Genomic DNA, 22596 nt, shown 5'->3' with positions numbered 1-22596 from the left:
AGAGCCCAGGAGGGGAAAATGTGCTGCAAGGTAACAGGGAAACTACAGTCCTTTGTCTAGAGGTGGCTCGTGAGGGAGAACTACAGCCCGACAGGGTAAGAAGGCCACCTACATGTGGGGCACTAACACATCTCCTAGTCCAACAACAGGGAAAAGAGTGGATGTGAAGGGGGCTTCCCTTTTTCTCCTTGAAAAACAAAAACCAATTAACTGAGAGTCCATCCTGTTATCTCAGCTGGTCTCCCACAATCCCTTTGCTGGCTCTTCTCTTAAGACCCAGGCCCTAGTCCGCAGCCCTAGGCCAAACTAGAGATAAATAACGATGATCAAGATTAGGGAGAGTACAAGGGAGTCTGGTAGAAGGAGACCAGCCTACCTGACCAGCCTAGGGGCAAGAAAAGTCCCAGAAGTTACAGAATGAATCCCCCAAACCAAAAAAAAAAAAAAAAAAAAAAATCCCCAGATGTATTCTATAGGGAAAAAGAGAATTTTATTTTGAAAACAAAGTTTGCTTTTAAAAATAAAACGTTTGCTGTTTCTCAAAAAGGTGCTGACATTTCGCAGATAAGGAGAATGAATTACTATCCTCCCTTTAGCTAGCCATGTAAATAGGACCCGAAGAGTCCAGGGATTCCAAAAGCAGATACCCTCAGGAGCAGCCTGGGCTTCCTTCTAGATTGGTCAGGTCCTGCAAGGGTCCCAAGTGCGGGCTGGTAGAAACAGGCTTTTGGGGTCACGTTCCCAGAAACACTTGTTTTTTTTTTAAACTGTGGCACCTGTCTTAAAAGAAGCAGGAATCGGGGATGCCTGGCTGGCTCAGTGGGTTAAAGCCTCTGCCTTCGGCTCAGGTCATGATCTCAGGGTCCTAGAATCAAGCCCTGCATCGGGCTCTCTGCTCAGCGGGGAGCCTGCTTCCTCCTCTCTCTCTCTCTGCCTGGCTCTCTGCCTACTTGTGATCTCTGTCTGTCAAATAAATAAATAAAATCTTTAAAAAAAAAAAAAAAGAAGAAGAAGAAGAAGCAGGAATCTGACCTGGGAGGGTGACAGCCAGGGCACACACGGGAGTACTAGACACCAGCAGCCCCTACCAAAAGCCGTAAAACATAGGTTTTGAGCCCCACTCTGAACAGACCATACGTGGGTTTACCAAATCTGCTCTGGAGACTCAGAGCCCTGGTGACAAACCCAGCACGGAACTCCAGGGAGACCCACACAATCCTCTACCATCTCACCTTTGCGGCTGGCTACTGACTACTGAATTTGTTTTATCACTGTATTTTTTTTTTTTTAATGTCTCTTTTCAAGGCTCTTTTTTCTTAAAAAAAAAAAAAATACAGTTTCTTTTTCTTTTCTCCCATTCCTAATCGATCACAAATCTTGATTTTCATGACCACGAAATTTGATTCTAAAGCTGAGAACAGGGACTCAGGGTCTGCACCTTGGGGAATAGCAGGGAAACAGGATGGGACTTCATAACACAAGTGATTATATTCCGGAGTCAGAAGAACAACAAAGCCTTTGAGTTGCCTTATTTGGACGCTCGTTTTTCACGTGTCACTCATAGTTACTAACCAGGCATTTCAAGGGTAAGAAATGATTTCCCCCACACTATCTTTGTCGACAGTTCCAGGCAAGTAACGAGATAATAAGGAAGGGATCAGAAGGCCCAAGATGGGGTTCTGGCCCTGGCTTGGCCTCTGCTGGACCAGGGAACTTGGAGCAGGATGCTTTCCTTCTCTACGGCCTTGGTCTCCCCTTTAAAATGAGGGCTGTACCCTCGATCATCCCAAGGCTGGTTCCGCTTCCGAGGCTCAACTGCTTAACTCCAGACCCAGTAGAGAAAGAGTCATGAACATAGTCTGGCCTCAGCCTTTCCTCACTCAGAAACTCCACTCAGACCTGGGAGCCCTTGGCCCCCATATGTCTCCTCCTCTCCCTCTGCTGAATTACGGTGACTTTTTCTCCTCACAGAGGTGGGCCTACCCCCTCTACCCCAGAGACGCGACCTCAACTCACCTCCTCTAGGAAGTGTCCCCACATGGACCTCCCGCCACTCCGTCCTCACCGTAGGGCTGACCTGCCAGCACGGACACTGGCTTGTTGCTGCTTGTGAAATACTATGTAGTCATTTTCCTGTGGGTGTGTCTTTTTCTCCTCCTGCCCTGTGCCTGGCTTCCTTGCTCAGCAAGGCTCTACATGTGGGGGTCAGGACTGGGGACGGGGTAGGGGGGACAAACAGGAGAGTAGCCCCTCCTGTCGGCCAAGGGCAGGCTGCAAGGTCACACAGGGCCATCAAGTGCTGCTCCCCATTCTCCTTTCTGTCTTACTGTTTGTAAATGATGGCTTGACCCCACAAAGCGAATGCCTATGGGAGGGACTGCAGTCTTGGAGGCAGTTCTGTCAAGGCATGGCTGTCAAGGGAAGAGCTGAGGAGTGGGACTCTGTGTGTGGCAGTGAGGGGTGGGCATGACCTACCGTCCACAGTGACTTGGCAGGAGCACTCAGCCTGGCCGGCGCCATTCTTGGCTATGCACTTGTATAAGCCTCTGTCCTCGGGCAGTGCCTTCTCGATGGAGACAGAGCACAGTGAGCCTAGGAAGGAAGAGGGAGAACGGTTGATGGGAGCAGGTACAAGCCCGATACTGGCACCTGGAATGTGGCAGGGGAGGGCTATTCACATGGACAACCTCTGGAAGTCCAGAAGTCAGGGGTCCTATGGGAACTAACCCTCTCTCCCTCCCAAAGGTGGTCCTTTTTGCTGATAACCCAGGTCCAATATATTCCTTCCTGGGACCTTCTTCCTGCCTCCCAGAGAGCTCTCTTAGGGAGACATCATGGAACGGTGCCGAAGAAGAGGGTGGGCTCGTGTCTGCCTTGGGAGAGCCTCCCACACAGTGGAAGGAGCAGATGGACCACAAGCCTCAGACTGCGATGCCACCAAGAGAGACGAGCGGTCCCAGGCACACGTTTACGGACCTGTGTCAGGCAGAGTGGCAGGCGCAAAGGCGACACCCAGTTACAGTAATTATTCTGGGAATGCATCTTAGAGACGGGAGTTCTGAACAAAGAGGTGGGTGTGGGAAGGCAGGAGTCCCTGTCCAGCAGGGGCACTGACCTGGGGTGGGGGCGGTCTGCTGGGAGGAGAGGGTATCTATAGCCTGGTGTCCTGGGACTGGCTTCTCAGGAATAGTATGTGAGCTGAGAAGCATGGCCAACCAGGGGCACTGGTCTGAGAGAGGGGCACTCTGGGGTGGCCTCCCTTCAGGACACCGTCTTTTGGTTGCCTCAGAGAGTGGTAGCGAAGCCTTTCTTCCCTCACGGGTCTCCCCACGCCCAGCACACTTGTCTTCTGTCCTGGTTGGGGGAAGGACGAGTCAGGCTGGGCAGGCACAGGAAGCGGGGGTCTGGCTACTTCTGTGGGATACCCCCGGGGGGATTTCCCTCAGGGTGCAGGAAAGTCCAGCTGAGGGCCAGGACCGCTGGGCCAGGCAGGAGGGCAGTGGCACCCTAGCTCCTGCCTTCAGACACACAAACAAGCCAACAGCATGGCGCTCTGCCCAAAGCTGCCCCTGTTGTCAGGGCAGCAGTCATCACACAAGGAAGAGGACAGAGCCAGGGCTGCGTGCAGCCTGCTGCCTGGAGCTACTGGCTTCGGCCACCTCACTTCCTCCATCTCCTACTCCCCTAGCCAGTGGCTTGGCACAAACTTTAGGCCTTGGGTGGGCTGAGCAGTGTGAATCCCAGGTGTGTATGCGGGGCAGCATGGCCAGAAGGGAGGCCAAAAGGCACCAATCTCAAAAAGTACCCTCACCCCTATTAGGCAGATCCCCAGACTTGACCAACAGATACAAGGATACTCAGAGAACCTCACTAAGGCCAGAAGGGACAGCAGAGGCATACTAGTTCCCTTTGCTTCTTGGCACCTGGATAGTATCCTCAACAGGGAAATGTCGTAATAACAACCACCTCCCTCCTACTTACACAGAGCCCATTTCTCAGGAAAGGCCTCCCTACATTCTCCCACCCAGGGCGACATCGAGTCGCGATCTCTGCTCACTGCCCTTAGGAGACAGACTTTGCCGACACTGAACCAGAAAGGACTCAGGCTGGATTTTTAGGAAATCCATCATGGGAGTGAGACTGTGAAGCACAGGAATCTGGGTTGGAGGGATCTGTCCTCTCTAGAGAGAGGCTTCTACTCATCTGGGAGGACAGGAGGATGCTAAGATGACCTCTGGTCCCCGAATTTGAGGCTTAGAGGAAACGTACCCCCTCTTGTCATAGCCCTTCAGTCTGAGGCTAAGGCTCTGTGAGCAGACACTCTACTCCTGGTGAATATTCCGCTTGAATCCCTCCCTGCTGGTCCTTCAGTTTCAGCACCGCCCCCCCCCCCACCCGCCCTGGCCCCGGGTTCAGCCTTAAGCCCAAATGGCACCAACTGCTGAGACAGTGGTGAGCCTGCCAGAAGTCGGGCATTTAGACCACAGCTCTCAGCCCCTCAGCCAGGAACGCAGCAGAGCAGGGAGCTCTTCCCTCTGCCCAAAGCCGGGACCCCTGGCCACATGCGTGGGCTGGGGGTGGGGCCCCCAGGCAGGCTAGCCCAGATTGAAAAATCTGGTATTTCCTGTGGGACAGCTTATTCCTGACCTCCAGGAAAAAAACCCTTTCCCAGAGTTGGTTTTTTTTTTTTTTTTTTTCTTTTTCTTTTTAGAGACGCCTCAGCCTGGTGGGGAATTTTGAGAGGGAGGTGAGGGGGATGGGAGCAGGCAGCACAGAATCAGAGATCCAATAAATGGCTCAGCTTGAACCGTCCCTGAGAGAGCCTCTTGGGGGCATAGGGTCTGAAGATCTCCCATCTTGCTCCAAGTGTGTGGGAAGAGGGGTGGGTGGGAGGGGGCAGGGGGGTGAAGGTGGCTCAAAGTCCTGAAGGCTATGCTCTGAGGAGGCCCTCAGTGAGCGGTGCCTCCCCAACCTGGTCCCCTAGGAGGTCTGGACAGCACAACTCAGCTCCAGGTCACCTCCTCAGGGATGGTGCCTTCCCTGTCACCCATAAGCATCCCCAGCCACAGACAGCCCTCTTTGGTGCCCTAAGTTTCCCTTTATCCAAACATGTGTCCCAAGGCCATTGCTGAAATGCATGTCTGTCTCCCCCACTAGTTCTCAGAGGGCAGTGACTGTGTCTATTATGTATGTTTTTCCTGAGCCTGGAATGCAGTCACAGTTAAAAAAAAGAAAAAAAAAAAAAGAAAGAAAGAAAGAAAAAAGAAAAAAAAAATTTGCCATTCTGAGAACAACCAGGGCACATTTTTTATAGCAGGTGATCTGGGAGGATCTATGCAAGAGAAAGGAACATTTAGTCACATATAACCTACCATTGAAAAAAGACCATATAGGATTATTTTTTTCTTTTGAGAGAGGAGCGAGCGTGCGAGGAAAAGCTAGGGAGAGGAACAGAGGGAGAGGGAGAAGCAGACTCCCCAGTGAGCAGGGAGCCTAATCCCAGGACCCTGAGATCATGACCTGAGCCAAAGGTTTAACCAGCTGAGCCCCCCCAGGAGCCCTGACCATAGAGTTTCTGAAAGGAAACAATTCCGACCTCAGAGTTCTTCAAGCAGATTATGCATACACAATACTGCCTTGCACACAGTAGGGGTTGCATCAATCCTAGTGTTCTACAGAATGAACTTCCATAAGTTTTTAAAAAGTCTTTGCCAGATCCCACACCAAAGGTGATTAAAAATGAATCATCTGTTGACAACAGCAACAAAAGTGAATTCTCATTAGAGTGGAAGCGATGTTTGCCAGCGAGAGAAGCCTGGCCTGGGGACAGGAAATAGGGCATAAAGATGAAACTGCTTCTCAGGAGCAGCACAGAGCTCCCCTTGGCTCACTGGCCATCCCTCCCACTCTTCAGTCAAGGCCAAGGCCAAAGCCTGAGGAGCTCGGATGCAGGGCCCAGAAGGGCCTGGTGCAGTCCCCATGCAGGCCCAGAGGGCAGGCCCAGCCACTGTAGGTGGACACCATCTACCCTGCAGCTCTGGGAATGCCGAGAGGGGAAGGGTATCTCCACGTGCCCCCCTCCCCGCCCCCACAAATTAGCAGTCCACTCCAGCCGACTCCTGTCACACCTCTTCTGCTCTCCTTGATGCGAAATGGGGTGGACATGACCATGTTTTGGGGGACCTGCAGGCTATGAGTCCTATCCAAGCTACAGGGCTCCGAAGCCTCATGAACCTGTAAACAGCGTCCACCAGCAGGAGGCATGTGGCTGTACATGCCCATGGGTGGGGGAGGGGAGCGCAGGAGTCTCTCATGGCCAAAGGCTAGTGACAACAGTCTGGCAAGGAGAGCGTAAGAAGTCAGGTTTGTTCTTAGACGAGCTGACAGCACAGGGCAGTGCACTGAAGCAAGAAGGATTCCCAGCCGAGGGGTGGGGGTTGGTGGAGAGGGTGCTGAGGGCAGTGTGAGGACGGAGAGACCCTTAGCTATCCCCTCCACCTTCCCCTCCAGACCACCTCAAACCACCAGCTGACTGCCATGGATACCCCTAGAAGCATGACCCCAGTCATCCAGACCCCGGCACGCAGGGGTCCTCAGCTTCTTCCTCTTCTTTATCCGCCCCCTGCTCCCAAGCTAGGCAACAGGTGCTCCTAACTCTGTCCTTGCTTCTTGAACTGGTTGTTTCCTATCTGTGCCATGGCTACCTTCTTAGTCCAGTCCCCTTTACTCCTCCACCTCTTCAATAGGCTCTTTACTTGTCTTTGGGCACAATCAAAACCCCTAAGCCCCCAGCTTTATGTGCACTGCTCCTCATTCCAAGCTTTTACGTGGCTGCCTAGTGCCTCCAGAATCGAGTTCCTTAGCACGACCTAGGAGGCTGTGGGCCCTGCCTTCCTCTCTAGCCCTCCCGTGCTGTGAGCAGGCCCACCTCTGCTGCTGCTGGAGCCCCTGCCTGGGAAGCCCATAGGTCTCCTGGAGCCCCAGCCCGGCTCACTCAGCACCAGCCTTTCCTGCGGCCCCAGCACTCAGCTCCCTCTTCTCCTACGCCTCCCAGCTCACCTTCGGCACTTGGCTGGAATAGGTTTATCACTGGGGATGTGTGTCCCCTCTTTCCAGATGTGTGGAGAGCACATCTACTCACACCTCTCCACGTGCCTGGCTTCCAGCAGGGGGCCTGCGGAAGAGGTCACGGATAAGGCTTCCAGATGGGCTTTCTCCCTGGGGTTCGGGTCTAACCCAGGCTCTGGAAGACTTGGAGGGTGAGCCTCCGGAGAAGGGATGGACAGAAAACGGGGCTGGTATTTTCAGACAAGGTACTCTCCCTACTGTGGCAAGGCGGACCGGTCCCTGTCAAGGCCTGCGTCCTCCACTACAGTGAAAATACCAGAAACTAGGCAGGCCCAGAGGGCCCCACCAGTCTCCCAGCCTCTTCACAACTACTGGCAGGGTTGAGGAGTTGACAGACGTGAGTAGTTTCCCCGGCTGGACAACGCTGCCGGTGAGCGGGTCCTGAAAGCTCTCTCAGCCGCACCAGTGTGCGGACATCTGACAAGAAGGGGCCAAGAGGTAATGGAGCTTAGTGGTCTGGACGTCAGAACTCAACTGCCTATGTTCAGACCCCAGCACTGTGACACCTAGCTGAGCAGCCTTGGGCAAGACAGTGCACTTCTCTGTGAAACAGGCGGGATGAGATGAGTGAGAAGTATCAGAGCCTCAGACAGAGTCTGGCGCACAGTGTTCAATTCATGCAAGCTATTCTTGGTTTTCAAAGGAGAATTACAAATATTTAGAATATGTTTTAGGAACTGAATTCGGGGCTGTCTTTCTGCTCCTAGTCCTTCCCATATCCTCTCCTTGTGCTGGCCTTCTTTCAATCATGTCTTCTTCCTCTGATTTGGACCTCAACTGCCCCGTTGAGCTGGCTTCTGTGGGAGGCGATACTGGAATAGCCCTTGAATGCTCAGTGACAGCAGATGCCACAGACTCAAGGCCATGGCTCAGGCGTGTGTTTGAGACCAGGGCTGAGGTCTGCTCCCGTGGCTCGGCTGAGGGGATGGTTTATAAGCAGCTACGAGTGCATCTACAGGCCCTGAGACACGGGTCTCACGGCAGCTGCGTGGCTCAGGGCACTGTCCTCAACTGTCCCAACATCAGTTTCCCTGAAGAGGGTGTAAGCACAGTTCTCCCTCCCACTGTGCATATGTCCCAGGGACGGGCACCTGCCCACCATTCATCCTACCTGGAGAGTACCACGGGGTAACCTGGGAGACGCTCCCAGTCAAAGTCTCAGACTGGTTCTACCAAAGGCTTACCAACTGGGAGGAGCCCACAGGGGTGACAGGGAAGGTGTGCCATCCAAGGGCCCAGACAGCTCACCCCACTGTAGCAATCCCCCATGCCCACCTGTGTGTGGACCACAGGGAGGCTAAGCTAACAGAGGCAGGGGGAGCATGGTATGCCTTCTGGAGGACCCTACCAATCTGGAGATAGAGCCACACGAGAAAAGTTCTCCTATAAGCACAATAGCAGAAAAGAAAGCATCTTCTCTCTCCTGATCAATTTCCCCTGAATCTTCTAGCGCTTAGATTCAAACGCTCAGCTCTTCCTGATTTGCTGTCTGAGTTGCAGAATAAAGACAGAAATTTCATCGTGGGCTGAGAGGGACAGTGCTCTCTTCAAATGCTTCCTTTGGGTTTCAGGAGGAAGGAAGGAAGCCTGATGAAGGAGGGGCGGTGGGGGGTGCAGTCAGCAGACAGAAAGGGGAGCAGCATGGTGTGGGGAGTTTCTGACAGCTCCTCTGATCCCGATTGCACAGGACCTGTCCACTTGGGCCTCTTCTTGCCTGCCGCCCTCCACCCCTTAAGGGTAAAATGCCACCTCCTGGGGAACTTTGTACCCTGCCCTGTCCAGAGCCACCAGTATCAGCCCCTAGCTCAGGCCAGGCTCTGTTCCAGCACTGGCCACAAGAGTGGTGTATGGGAAGTCTGCCGGACAGGGAGCTCCCATACAGGCTTGGGATGCTTGGTTGAAACATTTCAAACCAAATTGAAGGTCCAGGGAAAATGCCCCTCTTACCCCCATCTCTTCTCTAGGTATAAACTGGCCCATCTGACAACTCCAGACCCCAAAAGGCCCCAGATGTCAGCATTTAGTGGCCCCCCCTTCTCCCCACAACCCAAGAATGTGAAATACCAGCAAACAAAAGTCTCATCCAAATTAGGAAGCGAGTGGCTCTGTCCGCCCAGGAGAGTGTGCCGTAGGGGCTGTTTGGGGTTTTGGCTTTCCCCCACAGATCCTTTCAAACCCACAATGTTATCAAGACTTAAATTGTTGTTGACCCCAAATCACAATCCTGTGCCAACCTGTCACTGTACACCCTCCCCAAACTTAAAATCCCACTGCGAAAGCAGCTCTCAGGTCTGAGCCCTGGGTGGGCTCTGGCCCTCCAGTCCCCTCGTGCCTGCAAACAGAACCCCCTCCATGTCAGAGCCGTGGAGCTCTAGCTCAGGCCTAGGGCTTCTCTGAGGAGCCACAGCTGGGGCTGCCATGAAGCATCTCACCGGACAGATGCCGAGGCCCAGGCATGTGCCATAGACCAGACCCACCTCTCACTGCCCAGTGATGGAGTGTGTGCTCGAGGGCCCAGAGAAGGGCACCTCTCCTGTCAGGGAAGGGGGCACAGAGGCTGGCATTCCAGCCCAGACTCTGGGCTGTGAGCAGCAGTCCACAAGCCCAAAGCTCCAGGAGCCTGCAGTGGACCTGGTACAGAGTCCACTTCTCCCCAGCCCTCGCCCTTGTTACCTTCTTGGGAGAGGATGATGAACTTGGTGGTCTTGAGTGTCTTTCCATTCAGTGTCCAGGTGATGGTGGCTGGGGGGTCAGAGGACACCTGACACTGGAGTAGCAGCTTCTCGCCTTCTGTCACACGGACATCTTGTAGCTTCTCCTTGAAGGTTGGGGCTGTCCCTTGGTTCTCTGACCTGTTTTCATTATCTGTGGCTCCTGCTTGCCCCCTCCTACAGTTCACATCATTCTTAACCTCCTTCTTGAGTTCTTCCTTCCCAGCTGGTTTTGGGGTCTCAGCAGGCTTGGCGTTGCCCATGGGTTTTGGGGTCTCAGTAGGCTTGGCATTGCCTATGGGTTTCGGGGTTTCAGCAGGCTTGGCGTTGCCCATGGGTTTTGGAGTCTCAGCAGGCTTGGCGTTGCCCATGGGTTTTGGGGTCTCAGCAGGCTTGGCGTTGCCCATGGGTTTTGGGGTCTCAGCAGGTTTGGCATTGCCCACGGGTTTCGTGGGCTCGGCAGGTTTGGCATTGCCCACAGGTTTTAGGGTTTCAGCAGGCTTGGCATTGCCCAAGGGTTTCAGGGACCCTAAAGGCTGGGCATTGCTCACGGCCTTGGGACTTTCTGCTGCCTTGGCATTCAAGGCCTCAGCGTTGTTGCTACCGTTCTCTGCTGGTAATTTCTTCTTGCTGCCTAAAACTGAGCGGAAATCTGGGGTGGCAGGTTTGGGAAGCGGTGCCTTCTCAGGCACCGGGGTCTTAGGAGTCCCCTTTTTGGCTAGGACCGAGCGGAAGTCGACCTGCTGAGGGCTATGCACCTTTCTCTCTTCCTCTGACACCGTCTTCGGCTTCACCTGCCGCTGCAGGTTGGCGCGGAAATCCATCTGCTCAGCTGGGATCTCCTTGAGGTCTTCTTCTGACACGGTCTTGGTACTCACCTTCTTCCCCAGGAGGTCACGGAAGTCCAGCTGTTCCACCTCCTGCTGGCGGATGGCCTCCTCCGTGTGCTGCCGAGTCTCCACGCGCCTCTTTAGCACCCCCCGAACGTCCTCGCCGTCTTCCTCCTCCAGCCAACCCTGCCCTCTCGCAGGCCAGCCGGGCCTCAGGGTCCCATAGCAGTCACGGCCACCACCATCAGCACCGGCTCCCTGGCTGCAGAGGCCCTCACAGCTGGCAGGCTCCCTCCCCCTGCAACCAGTGAAGGGAAAAAGGAAAGTAGCAAGAGGAAAAGGGGCCGGGTAAGAAAGAACGTCAGGGGAGAGCAAATCCCTGAGGGAGGGAGGGTAGAGGGGAGGGGGAAGGGGAGGTTGGGGCTGACCAGGCTGTGTTTATAGAAGGGAACATTGGTGAGAGGCTCTTGCTTGCTTACTTGGTTTGTTACATCGGTAATGACTTCAGTAGCCTTATAAGGGTGTGTGCAAAAAAAATAAAATAAAATAATAATTCACCCCCCTCTCCTCCCCTGCTCTCCCTCCCTCATTCCCCTTCCAATCTCTCCCTCTTGGCTCAGCAGCCTCTGCTGGAGGATACAAATAATCTGGGGCTGCTGGGCTGGGCTTGCAGGGCCCAAGAGGAAAGTGGAGGGGGTAGATGGCCTGGGGGCCTGGCCGGGCACCTCCTGGGGGCACTCACCGCAGGGGGGCTCTGGTGGGGTTGTTCTGTAACATCAGTGACACCTGGCAACTGCATTCGCCAACCCGGTTCCTGAAGGATTTGAGAGATGGATACATATCAAGAGGCTCTGGGGCCAAGGGCCTACTCAGCCCAGGGCTTCGAGGAGGGTGGGGCAGGTAGGAACTTGGCCAGAGGCTGGCCGGTTTACTCCAGGAAAGAGGGGGCCATGGGCTTAGCTGTGACCCCAAATACCCACACAAGACCTTGATCTAGGGCAGGCCCTGTCCCGCTTTGGTCACCCTCCTCCCCACTTCAGCTCTTGTATAAAAAGGGGAAAAAAAGCCTCTGGACAACAGCTTAGACGGACATGCAGAAGTAGGAATACTTTTCTCTAAGTGTATTACAAAAATAATCCAATCACTCAATTTAAATACAATCACTCAACACTGAAGTCTACACCTGCCAGGGTGTGATGGGGCTGCTGGTTTAGTGCCTGCAGCCCCGTGTGGTGACCTGAGTCTGACTCCACGCTCCCTCAGTACAGAGGTGGTTCTGTCTTCTCTGCACAGGGTCTCTCCCCCGCCAACTCCTCCTTCCCCTGCTCAAGAAGTGAAAACACTCTTCCATCCCTCCCCATCAGCTAAAAACCAAACAGGTGTCTTCCTGCAGGAGTGACCCTTTCTCTCCTTCCTTCAGATGGGGAGGGCTCTGGAGTCTTCAACCCACTGTTAAAAGTTAGTGTCCCTGTGGTGTGTGGCTAACTGAAGCTCCTCTGCCCCAGCTCAGGGAGTACTACGGCCTGCTTGGGCCGCCTGGACTTAGAGCCCTCCCACCCTGCATGGCTGCCATCTGCTGGCGGTTCTGAGCTCTGACCAGCCAAGGTTGTCCAGGCAGGGGGAAAGTCGGGGGTGGGGTGGATAGGACGGAGAGCCAGAGGCGACTCTTCATGGTGAGAACCTCCCATTAGAGACAGGGCCCTCCACCTTTCATTTTTGTGCCTACAATGCACCAGTCAGATATGGAGCACCATTCTGTCCATTTGAAAGGTTCAGGAAGGAGACTCGGGAGTCTCTGAGGCTGTGCTGGGCATCGCAGGCTCTCCTACTCATTCCCCACTGTGTAACCATCTTACTGGCACTGTGGGGCCCAGCACGTGCCTCAGATCCTACCACAGACGAGCCAAGTTCTGCAACAGGTGCCTTATATAATCCGTCTCATTGCATCTCATGACATCTCTGGGAAGCCAGCACTGGTTTTATAAGGAAAACAAGGCTTCTAAAGGTTAAGTCATTGGCCTCAGCTCACAAAGCCAACCAGCAGGAAAAGGGATGGACACCCAGGTCTCCCTGAATCCCGGAGCTGTAACCTTCCCCCCTCCGCCCTGCAGGGCTCATCAGTACCAGTCTCCTGTGGGGTGTATAATGTGCGTGCATGTGTGTGTGCGTGCGCATGCGCATGCCTGTGTGTGGACGCGACCATCAACAGCACACATGGATGCGTGCAGATACGGGGCCTTACCTGGTGGCCAACTGCACCTGCAGGGACACATCTGGGAACATGTGCACAGGCTCTGTCATCCCTCCACGGATGGCCCCCCCAAGCATGTGTTTACACAACCCTGGCTGATGTATGTAGCTCTCTACCTTGCCAGCCTGGCCTCCCTCCCTGTGGAGGGCGAGGTCTAGATCACCCACTGCCAGCCCACAGCACATCAGACGACTTGCAGGAGATCTGGGGTGGGGGGGTTGCCCCTCATTCCCAAGCAGGGAGACCCATTTGAAATAAGGAGAGGTTGATCTGTGCTGTCCTCCAACCCTCCTCTCATCCGTTGGGGTCCCCTCCTGGACACCTTTGTCAAAGCTCAGGCTCTCAGGGGCATCGAATCAAGGTTCAGGGAGCCTCAAGGTCTGGACAGTTGAAAGGGGCCCTTGGCTGTTCCTTTGCTCAGCAAACAGCAGTCAGGTGCCTCCTTGGTTCCAGGCCCTGGGAAGGCTAAGAGGCCCTCAGGACATCCTGAGCACCTGGCACAGAAGGCTCACGGGGCTTTGGGTCAACTTGTAGAATAAACACAGGAGGTCATTTGTAAGTGAGGCCCAGCTCCCTGGCACACCACTTCTGCCAGGCCACTGGCCAGTATGAGGCCATTCATTCCCTGCTTTTCTTTCAAACGCAGGGTGTGGGGCCCACGACTGGTGAGAAGCAGAAGGCCAGGAGGCCAACGGCCGCGTTTTCCCCGCTTGTACTCTCCGACATTGCCCCAGGTGAGTTTCCTCCTGCCACAGGTATGACGCAGACGGATGCAAAAATCAGAAGCAGACGCCAACCAGATGGCCAAGCTTTACCCCAGCCGAACCTACCAGAGGCTTTAAATGGTGGGGCAGCCTGTCCCCTGAGCTGGAGTGAGCTCTGGCTCCCCATTGGGAAGCAGGAGAGGGCTTCTGTTGCTGTCCACCGCCCGCCCTTAAGGAGGGAGCACAGGTGGCTTGCTGTTTGACCCATCTCCAGGCCTAAGCCTGTGGCACCTAGGAAAGTCTGAGAGGCAAACAGAGATGAAGAACTTGGGATACCATGGCTGGCCCACTAAGGTAGGGTCACCATTTCTGCAGCCATAAACTTAAATCTCTGTTGGACAAATCATGGGTTCAAACAAGGTTTACCCAGGTCAGAAAGGCCTTTGACCTGGGACCTACATACCAGATAATCTAGCCAGCCAAACAGCCTCTTGAGACCATCTTTGGGATCTGTATCAACATATTCAGTTACCAAGTAAGGCCCAGGGCTGAGGATGAGGCCCCATGCCCAGCCCAGGTGCTGCCAAAGAGAATATATGGGGCCAAGACCCCAGAGGCTGCACCTTTTACAAAGTAACGAAACCCTTTCTACTCCTGCCTCCCAAATCCTGAATGAGAAGCCCACTCTTTTGTTACAAAGCCTTGGACCCTGTCCCACTCTGAATCACCCTCCCCTGGAATGGGTTTTACATGTAAAATTAAAGAACTAATTTCCTGGCAAGTCTCAATCTTTAAAATATTTCAGCTGGAATTTGGAACTGACTTTTTGACATTTCCTCTTTTAGTTCAGGAGACAAGCGTTAAGGCAGGGGAGGCAGAAACCATCCAACCACAGCTGTAGCAGGGACAGATAGGACCCCCCCAACCCCGTTTTCCTCCCAGCTATCTGGTCTCCGTCCTTGAAAGGCGTTCTGTCCTGGGTCTAGGGCTGATTTCTGTCAGGATGAGAAAAGCTGGAGGGGAATAGGGCTCCTGGCAGACCTGGCACATATTCCCCAGGAGAACTTCTCCCTGACTTGCTCCTCAGCTGAGGACAGAGCCAAGGCCACGGCAACAGCAACCCCAAGGAACGAAGAGGCTGGACGTTGGGGAGAGGAGAGGGGCAAGGACCGAGTGAATGGGGACTCCAGGGCAACCTCCTGGGTTCCCCAAGTTCCCATGCACTTTGGAGAAAAAAGGAAAGGGAGAGAATCTGATTAAAACAGATGAGGGTTCCAGTCTGGGCTCTGTGACTTGCTTTTGGGCAGCCACGAGCAAATCCATGACCCTGAGACCTTGCTTCCCCCCATCATTAAACGATGAGTCGGCTAGATAACTTCTGAAGTCTCTTCCAGCTGGGACAGCATAAGTTTTATGACTGTCCCCAGCTGGGCCCAGACAGTCTGCCTGCCGACCTCCCAGTGCAACCCTCCACGCGGGCCTGGCAGACTTCCCACAGCCCTTGCTTTGCTCTTCCCTACCCTTTCCGGCTCAGAGCTTCAACGTGCCCTTGACAGCCAAGCCTTTACTCATTTGCTGAACCTCTGCCTATTGTCCTCAAAATCCCACAAGGAGCTTCTCTCTTCTAGGATGTTTGGCTTAAGTAATGTGAATGTTGTCCCGTAGCACGACTCCTTCTATGCAGACTAGCTCCAGACTCATGTGTCGCCCGTTTCTACCATTAGCACTGGCCTAGGGGAGGAAGAGTGTGTCTCCTCTCTATTCTGAAGGCAGAAGTGCCTTCCCAATACTAACTGGTTTGGGTGTAAGGCAAAGGCTGCTGGTGTGTTCTGTCCTGTCCTGCAGGATGACCAGCCAGTCAACAAACCATCTTCACAGCAGACTACATACATGGCATTAGCTCAGTTGAGATTTGCCAAGCCTTACTCAACTAGGCAGAACTTCTGGTACATCTAAACAAATGATAAATGACAACTTTTTAAATAAATCCACTAAATATTCGAGTATTTTGTTATGCATCAAAAGCTAACTGATAACAAGCATAAAGCGCATACCCAGAAAGGACCCAAGTGGCGGGCCACACCCTGGGTTTTGTCATGATTATGGGAACAGGGCTCAATCATGGCAGTAGCTTTTACATGGCAGTAGCTCAGAGCCTCGAACACGATGTGCTGAGTACAGGGAAATGATTTATCCAGGGGAGCAAGCCCCTTGCAAAGAGGGTTGCACCTGAGCCAGGGCAGCTCCAAACAGATGTGTCATGGAGCACCACATCTTCTTTGCAAGGTCAAGGTCAGACCAGCACTCCTCAGTGCTTACAGCAACACAAAGGGCTGGTGCTCTGTCTCCATCAACCCAGGGCTGGCATGGGATTTTAAGAGTTAGAGCATTTTCAAGGTAGAAGAACATTTCTGGATCACTTTCATTTAACAAACAGTGAAGGCTGACTCTGGGCAGGCACTGTTCTAGGCACTGGGAACAAAGCAGTGTATCTTCATGGAGCTTTCCCATATAATCTAGAAAACCTTAAACAGGAAGCGGGTGGGGGGAGGAACGGGCATGGTTAACCTCCCTATAGTGGTTTTAAATGTCTACAAATTCTGTGACACTCGCCTCTCCAAGAGATGGCACCTAATATGGCTTAGTGACTGACTTCTAGCAAACAGAATACACAGAAGTAATAATTTGTGACCTCGAAGGGGAAATCACAAAAGACACTGCAGATTGCAGCTTATTCCCTCCCACGATCACGAGCTCTGTGGAAGCCAGTTGCCATGTCATGAAGTCATTCAAGCAGCTCATGGCAAGGAGCTCCAGCCTCAAGCCAACAGTCCTATGAGGGAGCCATCTTAGAAGGGGACCCTCCAGCCTCAGTCAAGTGTTCAGAGACTACAGTCCCTACCAACAACTTCCCTGTAAAAATCATTCAACCCACTGAAACTGCGAGACGATAACTGTCATTGTAAGCTGCTTGGTTTGGGGGTAATTTGTTACACAGCAATAGGTAACTAATACACTCCCTCAATCCTACAGCTTTCCCGATTTTAATCCATTCTTCCCTCTTTCATATTCTCCACACACCAGTTGGAGTTTCATGTTTTATGACTGTCCCCAGCTGGGCTCTATATAGACAGTCTACCTGCCAGCAGGAAGACTGTCCATATAGGGGAACAAAAGCCAGGATGGAGTAAGACAGGGGATTCTGGGGAACTGAGCTCAGGATCTCAGTCAACACCTTCGCGTTGAAGAAGGAGAAATGAAAGCTTGTTGGCAGCACTGGGCTTGCCCTTTTTTTCCCTTGAAGCCCAGCCCCACATTACTTTTGGGTTTCCATGGTCTTCCTAACCCCGGGTGGGAACTTTAACAGGAGGGAGGAATCTGGGGGGCTAGTGGGGAGGCAGGACGGACGCGCAGACTCACTTGAGCAGGATCTCATATTGGCCAGCATGCCAAGGCTGCACATTCTTTAGAACCAGTGTGAACACGCCCTCATTCTGTAGCACCTCGAAGTGGCCAGTGTCTTTGGAGAGGGCTTTGCCGTCTCGCAGCCAGTGCACAGTAGGGAAGGGGTCCCCAGCGATGGCACAGGAGATGAGGACACTCTGGCCCAGGGAGGCTGTCACTGAGCGAGGCCTGCTGATGAACCAGGGCTGGGTACCATCCTGAGGCTCTGGAAGTCGGCAAAGAGTTGAATTAGAGAGGAAGGCCTTTCAGCAGACATGGTCCACTGGGCTCTCCCAGCCAGTAAGGGTCAAAGTCTGCACATTACCCAAATAACAGCTGGTCCAGAAATCACTTTTATTGGATATACAGTTACAGCACATCGTTCTCATGGCAAATCTATCTTGCTTATGTTCTCTGAGGATAACGCTGACAAGACGGTATTGTATATCTGAAGCCAGGGGAGGTAGCCTAGCTCACCGGACTAGGGGCAATTGATCTACAATGAGACGTGCATAAATTTTTTTTAAAGATTTTATTTACTTATTTGACAGATGGAGATTACAAGTAGGCAGAGAGGGAGGTGGGGGCGGGTAGCAGACTCCCTGCTGAGCAGAGAGCCAGATGCAGGGCTTGATCCTAGGACCCTGAGATCATGACCTGAGCCGAAGGCAGAGGCTTAACCCACTGAGCCACCCAGGTGCCCCAGACGTGCATAATTTTGAGTTGACGTTTGCTTTATGTATCCTTTCCTGGTCTCTCTTCTTAAATACAGGTTCTCTAAAGGCAAGGACCCAAAGGGGCCACAGCTCGCCTCAAAAGCTATCACGGAAAGGGAGAAGATATTTGCAAATGACAGTACCGACAAAAGGTTGATATCCAGGATCTATAATGAACTCCTTAAACTCAACACACACGAAACAGGCAAACATATCAAAAAATGGGCAGAAGATATGAACAGAAACTTCTCCAATCAAGACATACAAATGGCTATCAGACACATGAAAAAATGTTAATCATCATTAGCCCTCAGGGAGATTCAAATTAAAACCACACTGAGATATCACCTTACACCAGTTAGAATGGCCAAAATTAACAAAACAGGAAACAACATGTGTTGGAGAGGATGTGGAGAAAGGGGAACCCTCTTACACTGTTGGTGGGAATGCAAGTTGGTGCAGCCTCTTTGGAGAATAGTGTGGAGATTCCTCAAGAAATTAAAAATAGAGCTTCCCTATGACCCTGCAATTGCACTCCTGGGTATTTACCCCAAGGATACAGATGTCGTGAAAAGAAGGGCCATCTGTACCCCAATGTTTATAGCAGCAATGGCCACGGTCGCCAAACTATGGAAAGAACCAAGATGCCCTTCAACGGACGAATGGATAAGGAAGATGTGGTCCATATACACTATGGAGTATTATGCCTCCATCAGAAAGGACGAATACCCAACTTTTGTAGTAACATGGACGGGACTGGAAGAGATTATGCTGAGTGAAATAAGTCAAGCAGAGAGAGTCAATTATCATATGGTTTCACTTATTTGTGGAGCCTAACAAATAGCATGGAGGACAAGGGGTGTTAGAGAGGAGAAGGGAGTTGGGGTAAATTGGAAGGGGAGGTGAATCACGAGAGACTATGGACTCTGAAAAACAATCTTAGGGCTTTGAAGTGGCGGGGGGTGGTGGGAGGTTGGGGTACCAGGTGGTGGGTATTATAGAGGGCACGGATTGCATGGAGCACTGGGCGTGGTGAAAAAATAATGAATACTGTTTTTCTGAAAATAAATAAATTGAAAAAATTTTTAAAAAAAGCTATCACTGTGCTAATGTAACATTGTATGTTAATGATATTTCAATAAAGCGGGGAAAAAAGCTCTCCCTAACTGTTAAGTATATCATAAGATTTCTCTCCTAGCACTCTATGCAGCTCGTCACCAATGACCCAGAGAGGGCAAGGACTTCAGAAGGCTCCAGGACACAGCGGTGCTACTCAACCAGAGCCTGAGTTGGAGCTGGGGAGCTGGCCTTGGGGGCTGGAATGGGACCAGAGGAGCACTGGGGCCATGGGGGAAACCAAGTAAGCTCACATGGTTACCTAACCTCCAGGGTGCTTTTGGACTGCCTGGCCTGCTATGGCAGCACCACCGCTTTCCCGCCCCTACCTGCCCCCACCCCCGACAGCCCCGCAGCCTCACCTTGCACCATGAGCACCGCCTGGGTGCGGACCTCTCCGACACTGTTCCAGGCTTCACAGGTATACGTGCCCGTGTCCTCTGGGAACACTTCCTGGATACAGAGGCTGTGCTGAGTGCCTCTCTGCTCAAAGTGGAAGTCTTCTGACTCCTGGATCTCATTCCCATCGTGAAGCCAGATGACCTCAGGGGGTGGGTTCCCTGGAGGGGAGACAGGGCAGGCAGACCCAGCAGGAGGTGGGTTCCCTGGGACACAGAGCAACTTTGCCCTTAATAGTGTGATGCTGTACTAAATACAAACCTCTCTATGCCTCAGTTTCCCCATCCGCAAAACAGTCTAACCCTATCTTCATAGGTTTGTTGGGAGGATTGAGTAAAAGAATACAGTCCCCCAGAACAGCCCACTAGAATAGCAGAATAGAGGGATGCCTGGGTGGCTCAGTTGGTTAAATGTCCAACTCTTGATTTTTGGTTCAGGTCAGGATCTCAGGGTCGTTGAGATCAAGCCCTACATCAGGCTCTACGCTGAGTGCGAGTCTGCTCCCTCGCCCTCTGCTCCACCAACATAAACAAATAAATAAATAAATAAAACCTTTAGCAGATCAGAAGAGCATCTGGCACAAGGAAAGTGTTCAATGCGTATTCATGATAATTATTTAACAGCAGATTTGCGGAAACCAGAAAGGATGGGAAGTGAAAAAATATCAGAACTCAAGCTGCTCGGGAACATGGTAACTGGCTCTCTGGGTGTGAAGTGCAAACGTTCCCTGCTCTGCCCAGCCCCACACAGCACACACACACACATCCAGGCAATGCCACGGCGACCTCGTTGTCCCTTCTTTGTCAATTGTCACCAGGAGGAAAAGTCACTTAGCATCTCATTTTGCCACCATACAAAGGTTGCGTCTAAGGGCGGTCATGGGCGCCAGCTCGCCCAAGTTTGCGAACACAGCTCAGGGTGGAGACCGTTTTCAGGTTTTATCCATCTGCTCTCCTGGGTAGATTCTAGCAGTTTGTCGGTGGGGGGACATAAAACAATGGCCACCTGAGAGAGCTGCCCCTGTGGTAGCATTGCACTCCGCTTCCTGAGGAGGATGGAGGCTGTGTGGTGTCGGGCTCTCTCTCGAGCACAGAGAGAGTGGGGTCACCTCTGATGGGGTAGCCAGCATGGATAGGGAGCCCAGGAGCAGAGCGCCTCTGCTTTCTGTCAGTTTGAGGAGTATGGACAGGGGAGGCAGCCAGGCCTCAGCCTGGGACTGTCATGGGGGTGCCTCAGGCCTGCAGGTGTGTGTGGGGGTGCATGCGAATCCTGAAAGGGGGAGCCCATTGGTTTCCCCACTCCTCGTCTTTATTATTTCTGCAGCTCAGGATGAACTAAAGCCCAGGAGAGCGGCCTCCCGACTGATCAGTAGTCAGCAATGAATAGGATACTCTGGATATGCTTGGGCACAAGCTGGTTTAGTAAGTCTGTGCCAGCAGAGTCCCCAGGCTTCTCTTGCTGGCCTCTAGCGGGAACTGAGACAGCTCACACTGAGCTGCTGGTCAACATGCTCTTGTCACCTGGTGGTTTTAGAAGGACCTCTTCTCTATCTTCTCACTTTAAACTTGAGCAGAGCAATAGGGTATCTTCTAAGATCTGGGAAGTTCTTACATCAGCTGGTTTTGGGCCAGTGTTCAAAATCTTCCAGCTAAGGTGACCCCATTATGTTTCCCCACTAATCACCACCCCGCTAGCTGTGGTCATCTTCTTCCTCTGGACCACCTTGAATTAACCTTGAATCCGGAAAATCCTGCCCAGGAGAAGCAAAAAAGAGGGACCAGCAGGCTCCACTTCTTTGGGTCCACTGAGAGTCCTGTGCTGACTTTCTGGTGGGGGGATGATCTGAGCAGAATGTGGGAGAGCAATGTGTACATGGCAACCATGCCCGTTTTCACATCAACCCCAAGGAGAGAGATGCAAAGACAGACCTGACACCTGGACTGTCATGGTGACGTGGCTTCCATCCATGACTTTGAGGTCGGAGAGGCCCTGCAGGAATACCGGTGCGACAGGCTTGCTGGGAGCTACGGGCAGGAGGGACCCGCTCTTCCTGTCACTCTTCTTTTCTGTGCAGCAGACAACAGAGTGGGGGGTGAAGAGTCATTTATTCATTCAACAAACACAGACCTGATGACTGCCGGGCAATCAACTATGTCGAGGCTCGGGCTTCCACCAGAGATAGAAGGTGTTAACAGGTGGGACAGTGGAGAGGGGCTGGAGGTCATAGGAAGGCAGTGAGCCCGTTTCTCTGCTTGGTGTGCCGGTGCCCGTGCCTGGGAACAGGGAGAGGAGGGGCTTCTGCAGGGCCAAGCCTGGCCGAGGCTCTGCTTCCTCCGGAGAGTTTCAATACCTGCCACCTTAGGAGATTTTTTTTTTTTTTAAACTTCACTCACCTTTTTTAATACATGCTACGCTCCCATGGCTCCAAATTTTAAAAGTACTAGAGAGCGTGTGTGGTTTCCCTTGCACCCACCCCTGACCTGTGACCATCAGCCTCCTCTCCCCAGAAGCAACCTATTTTCAGTTTCTGGTTCATCTTGCCAGAGATAGTCTACGGATATAATACACACAAGCAAATAGGCATACTCTTCCATTTTCTTCTCTTATAGAAACAATAGTGCACTCTATGCACTGATGGTCGTCTTATTTTTTTCATTTACCAGCGTACTTTGTTGCCTCTCGTAAACCAGAAGCAAAGAGCTTCCTTGTCATTTCCTATGGCTGTGTGAGACTCCACACCCACCCATTAGATCTTAGGTCCCTCAAGAAAGCCAAAAGATACCACACTCACGAGAGGTGAGTGGTTAAAAAAACTGGCCACCCCCAGCCCTGGTGTGGGTGAGGATGTGGTGCGCCAGGACCTCTCCCACGCTGCCCTCCCACGCATGGGACACACCCTTCTGAAATCAGCATGGCACTTTCTTAAAAAGTTAAACATGCATTTACCATATGATCCAATCCTTCTACCCCTGGGTATTTGCACAGAAGAAATGAAAGCGTGTATCCAGACAAAGACTTGTACACAAACGTTCATAGCAGCCTTATTTCTGATGGCCCCAAACTGGAAACACCTTGAGTGGCCATTGACAAGTGAGTGAGGAGATTGAGCCATATTATGCAGTGGGATAGGACTCAGCAATAAAAAGAAACAGACTAACATGAGACACTACAACAGAGAAATCTCACAAAAATGACCCTGAACAAAAGAAGCCAAAGGAAGAGCACATACTGGATGATTCCATTTATATAAAATTCTACAAAATGCAAAACCTAGGGAGGGCAACTGGGCAAGCAGAT

At 52.4% G+C, this 22596-nt stretch overlaps 1 protein-coding gene across 6 annotated transcripts in view; it reads right to left on the bottom strand.

Moving 5' to 3' along the window:
- The window catches only part of MYLK (myosin light chain kinase), a 177736-nt gene that overhangs the window by 69762 nt on the left and 85378 nt on the right, over positions 1 to 22596 (bottom strand). For 4 of the 6 annotated variants that reach the window (XM_044252187.1, XM_044252185.1, XM_044252188.1 and 1 more), the window contains 6 exons: positions 21228 to 21365; positions 19263 to 19460; positions 17045 to 17294; positions 11412 to 11483; positions 9802 to 10967; positions 2476 to 2592 (listed from right to left, as the gene is read on the bottom strand). In XM_044252187.1, coding sequence (XP_044108122.1) covers positions 2476 to 2592; positions 9802 to 10967; positions 11412 to 11483; positions 17045 to 17294; positions 19263 to 19460; positions 21228 to 21365 — 1941 coding nt within the window. Of the gene's footprint in view, positions 1 to 2016; positions 2077 to 2475; positions 2593 to 9801; positions 10968 to 11411; positions 11484 to 12911; positions 12978 to 17044; positions 17295 to 19262; positions 19461 to 21227; positions 21366 to 22596 lie in introns of those variants that run through there. The other 2 variants (XM_044252190.1, XM_044252191.1) reach the window with 2 other exon arrangements.

This window comes from Neovison vison, chromosome 6 (genome assembly GCF_020171115.1).
Source record: "Neovison vison isolate M4711 chromosome 6, ASM_NN_V1, whole genome shotgun sequence".
In the NCBI taxonomy this organism is placed as follows: domain Eukaryota; kingdom Metazoa; phylum Chordata; class Mammalia; order Carnivora; family Mustelidae; genus Neogale; species Neogale vison.
The sequence above is the reverse complement of the archived record's forward strand: the minus strand, read 5'-3'. Positions and strand labels throughout refer to the sequence as shown.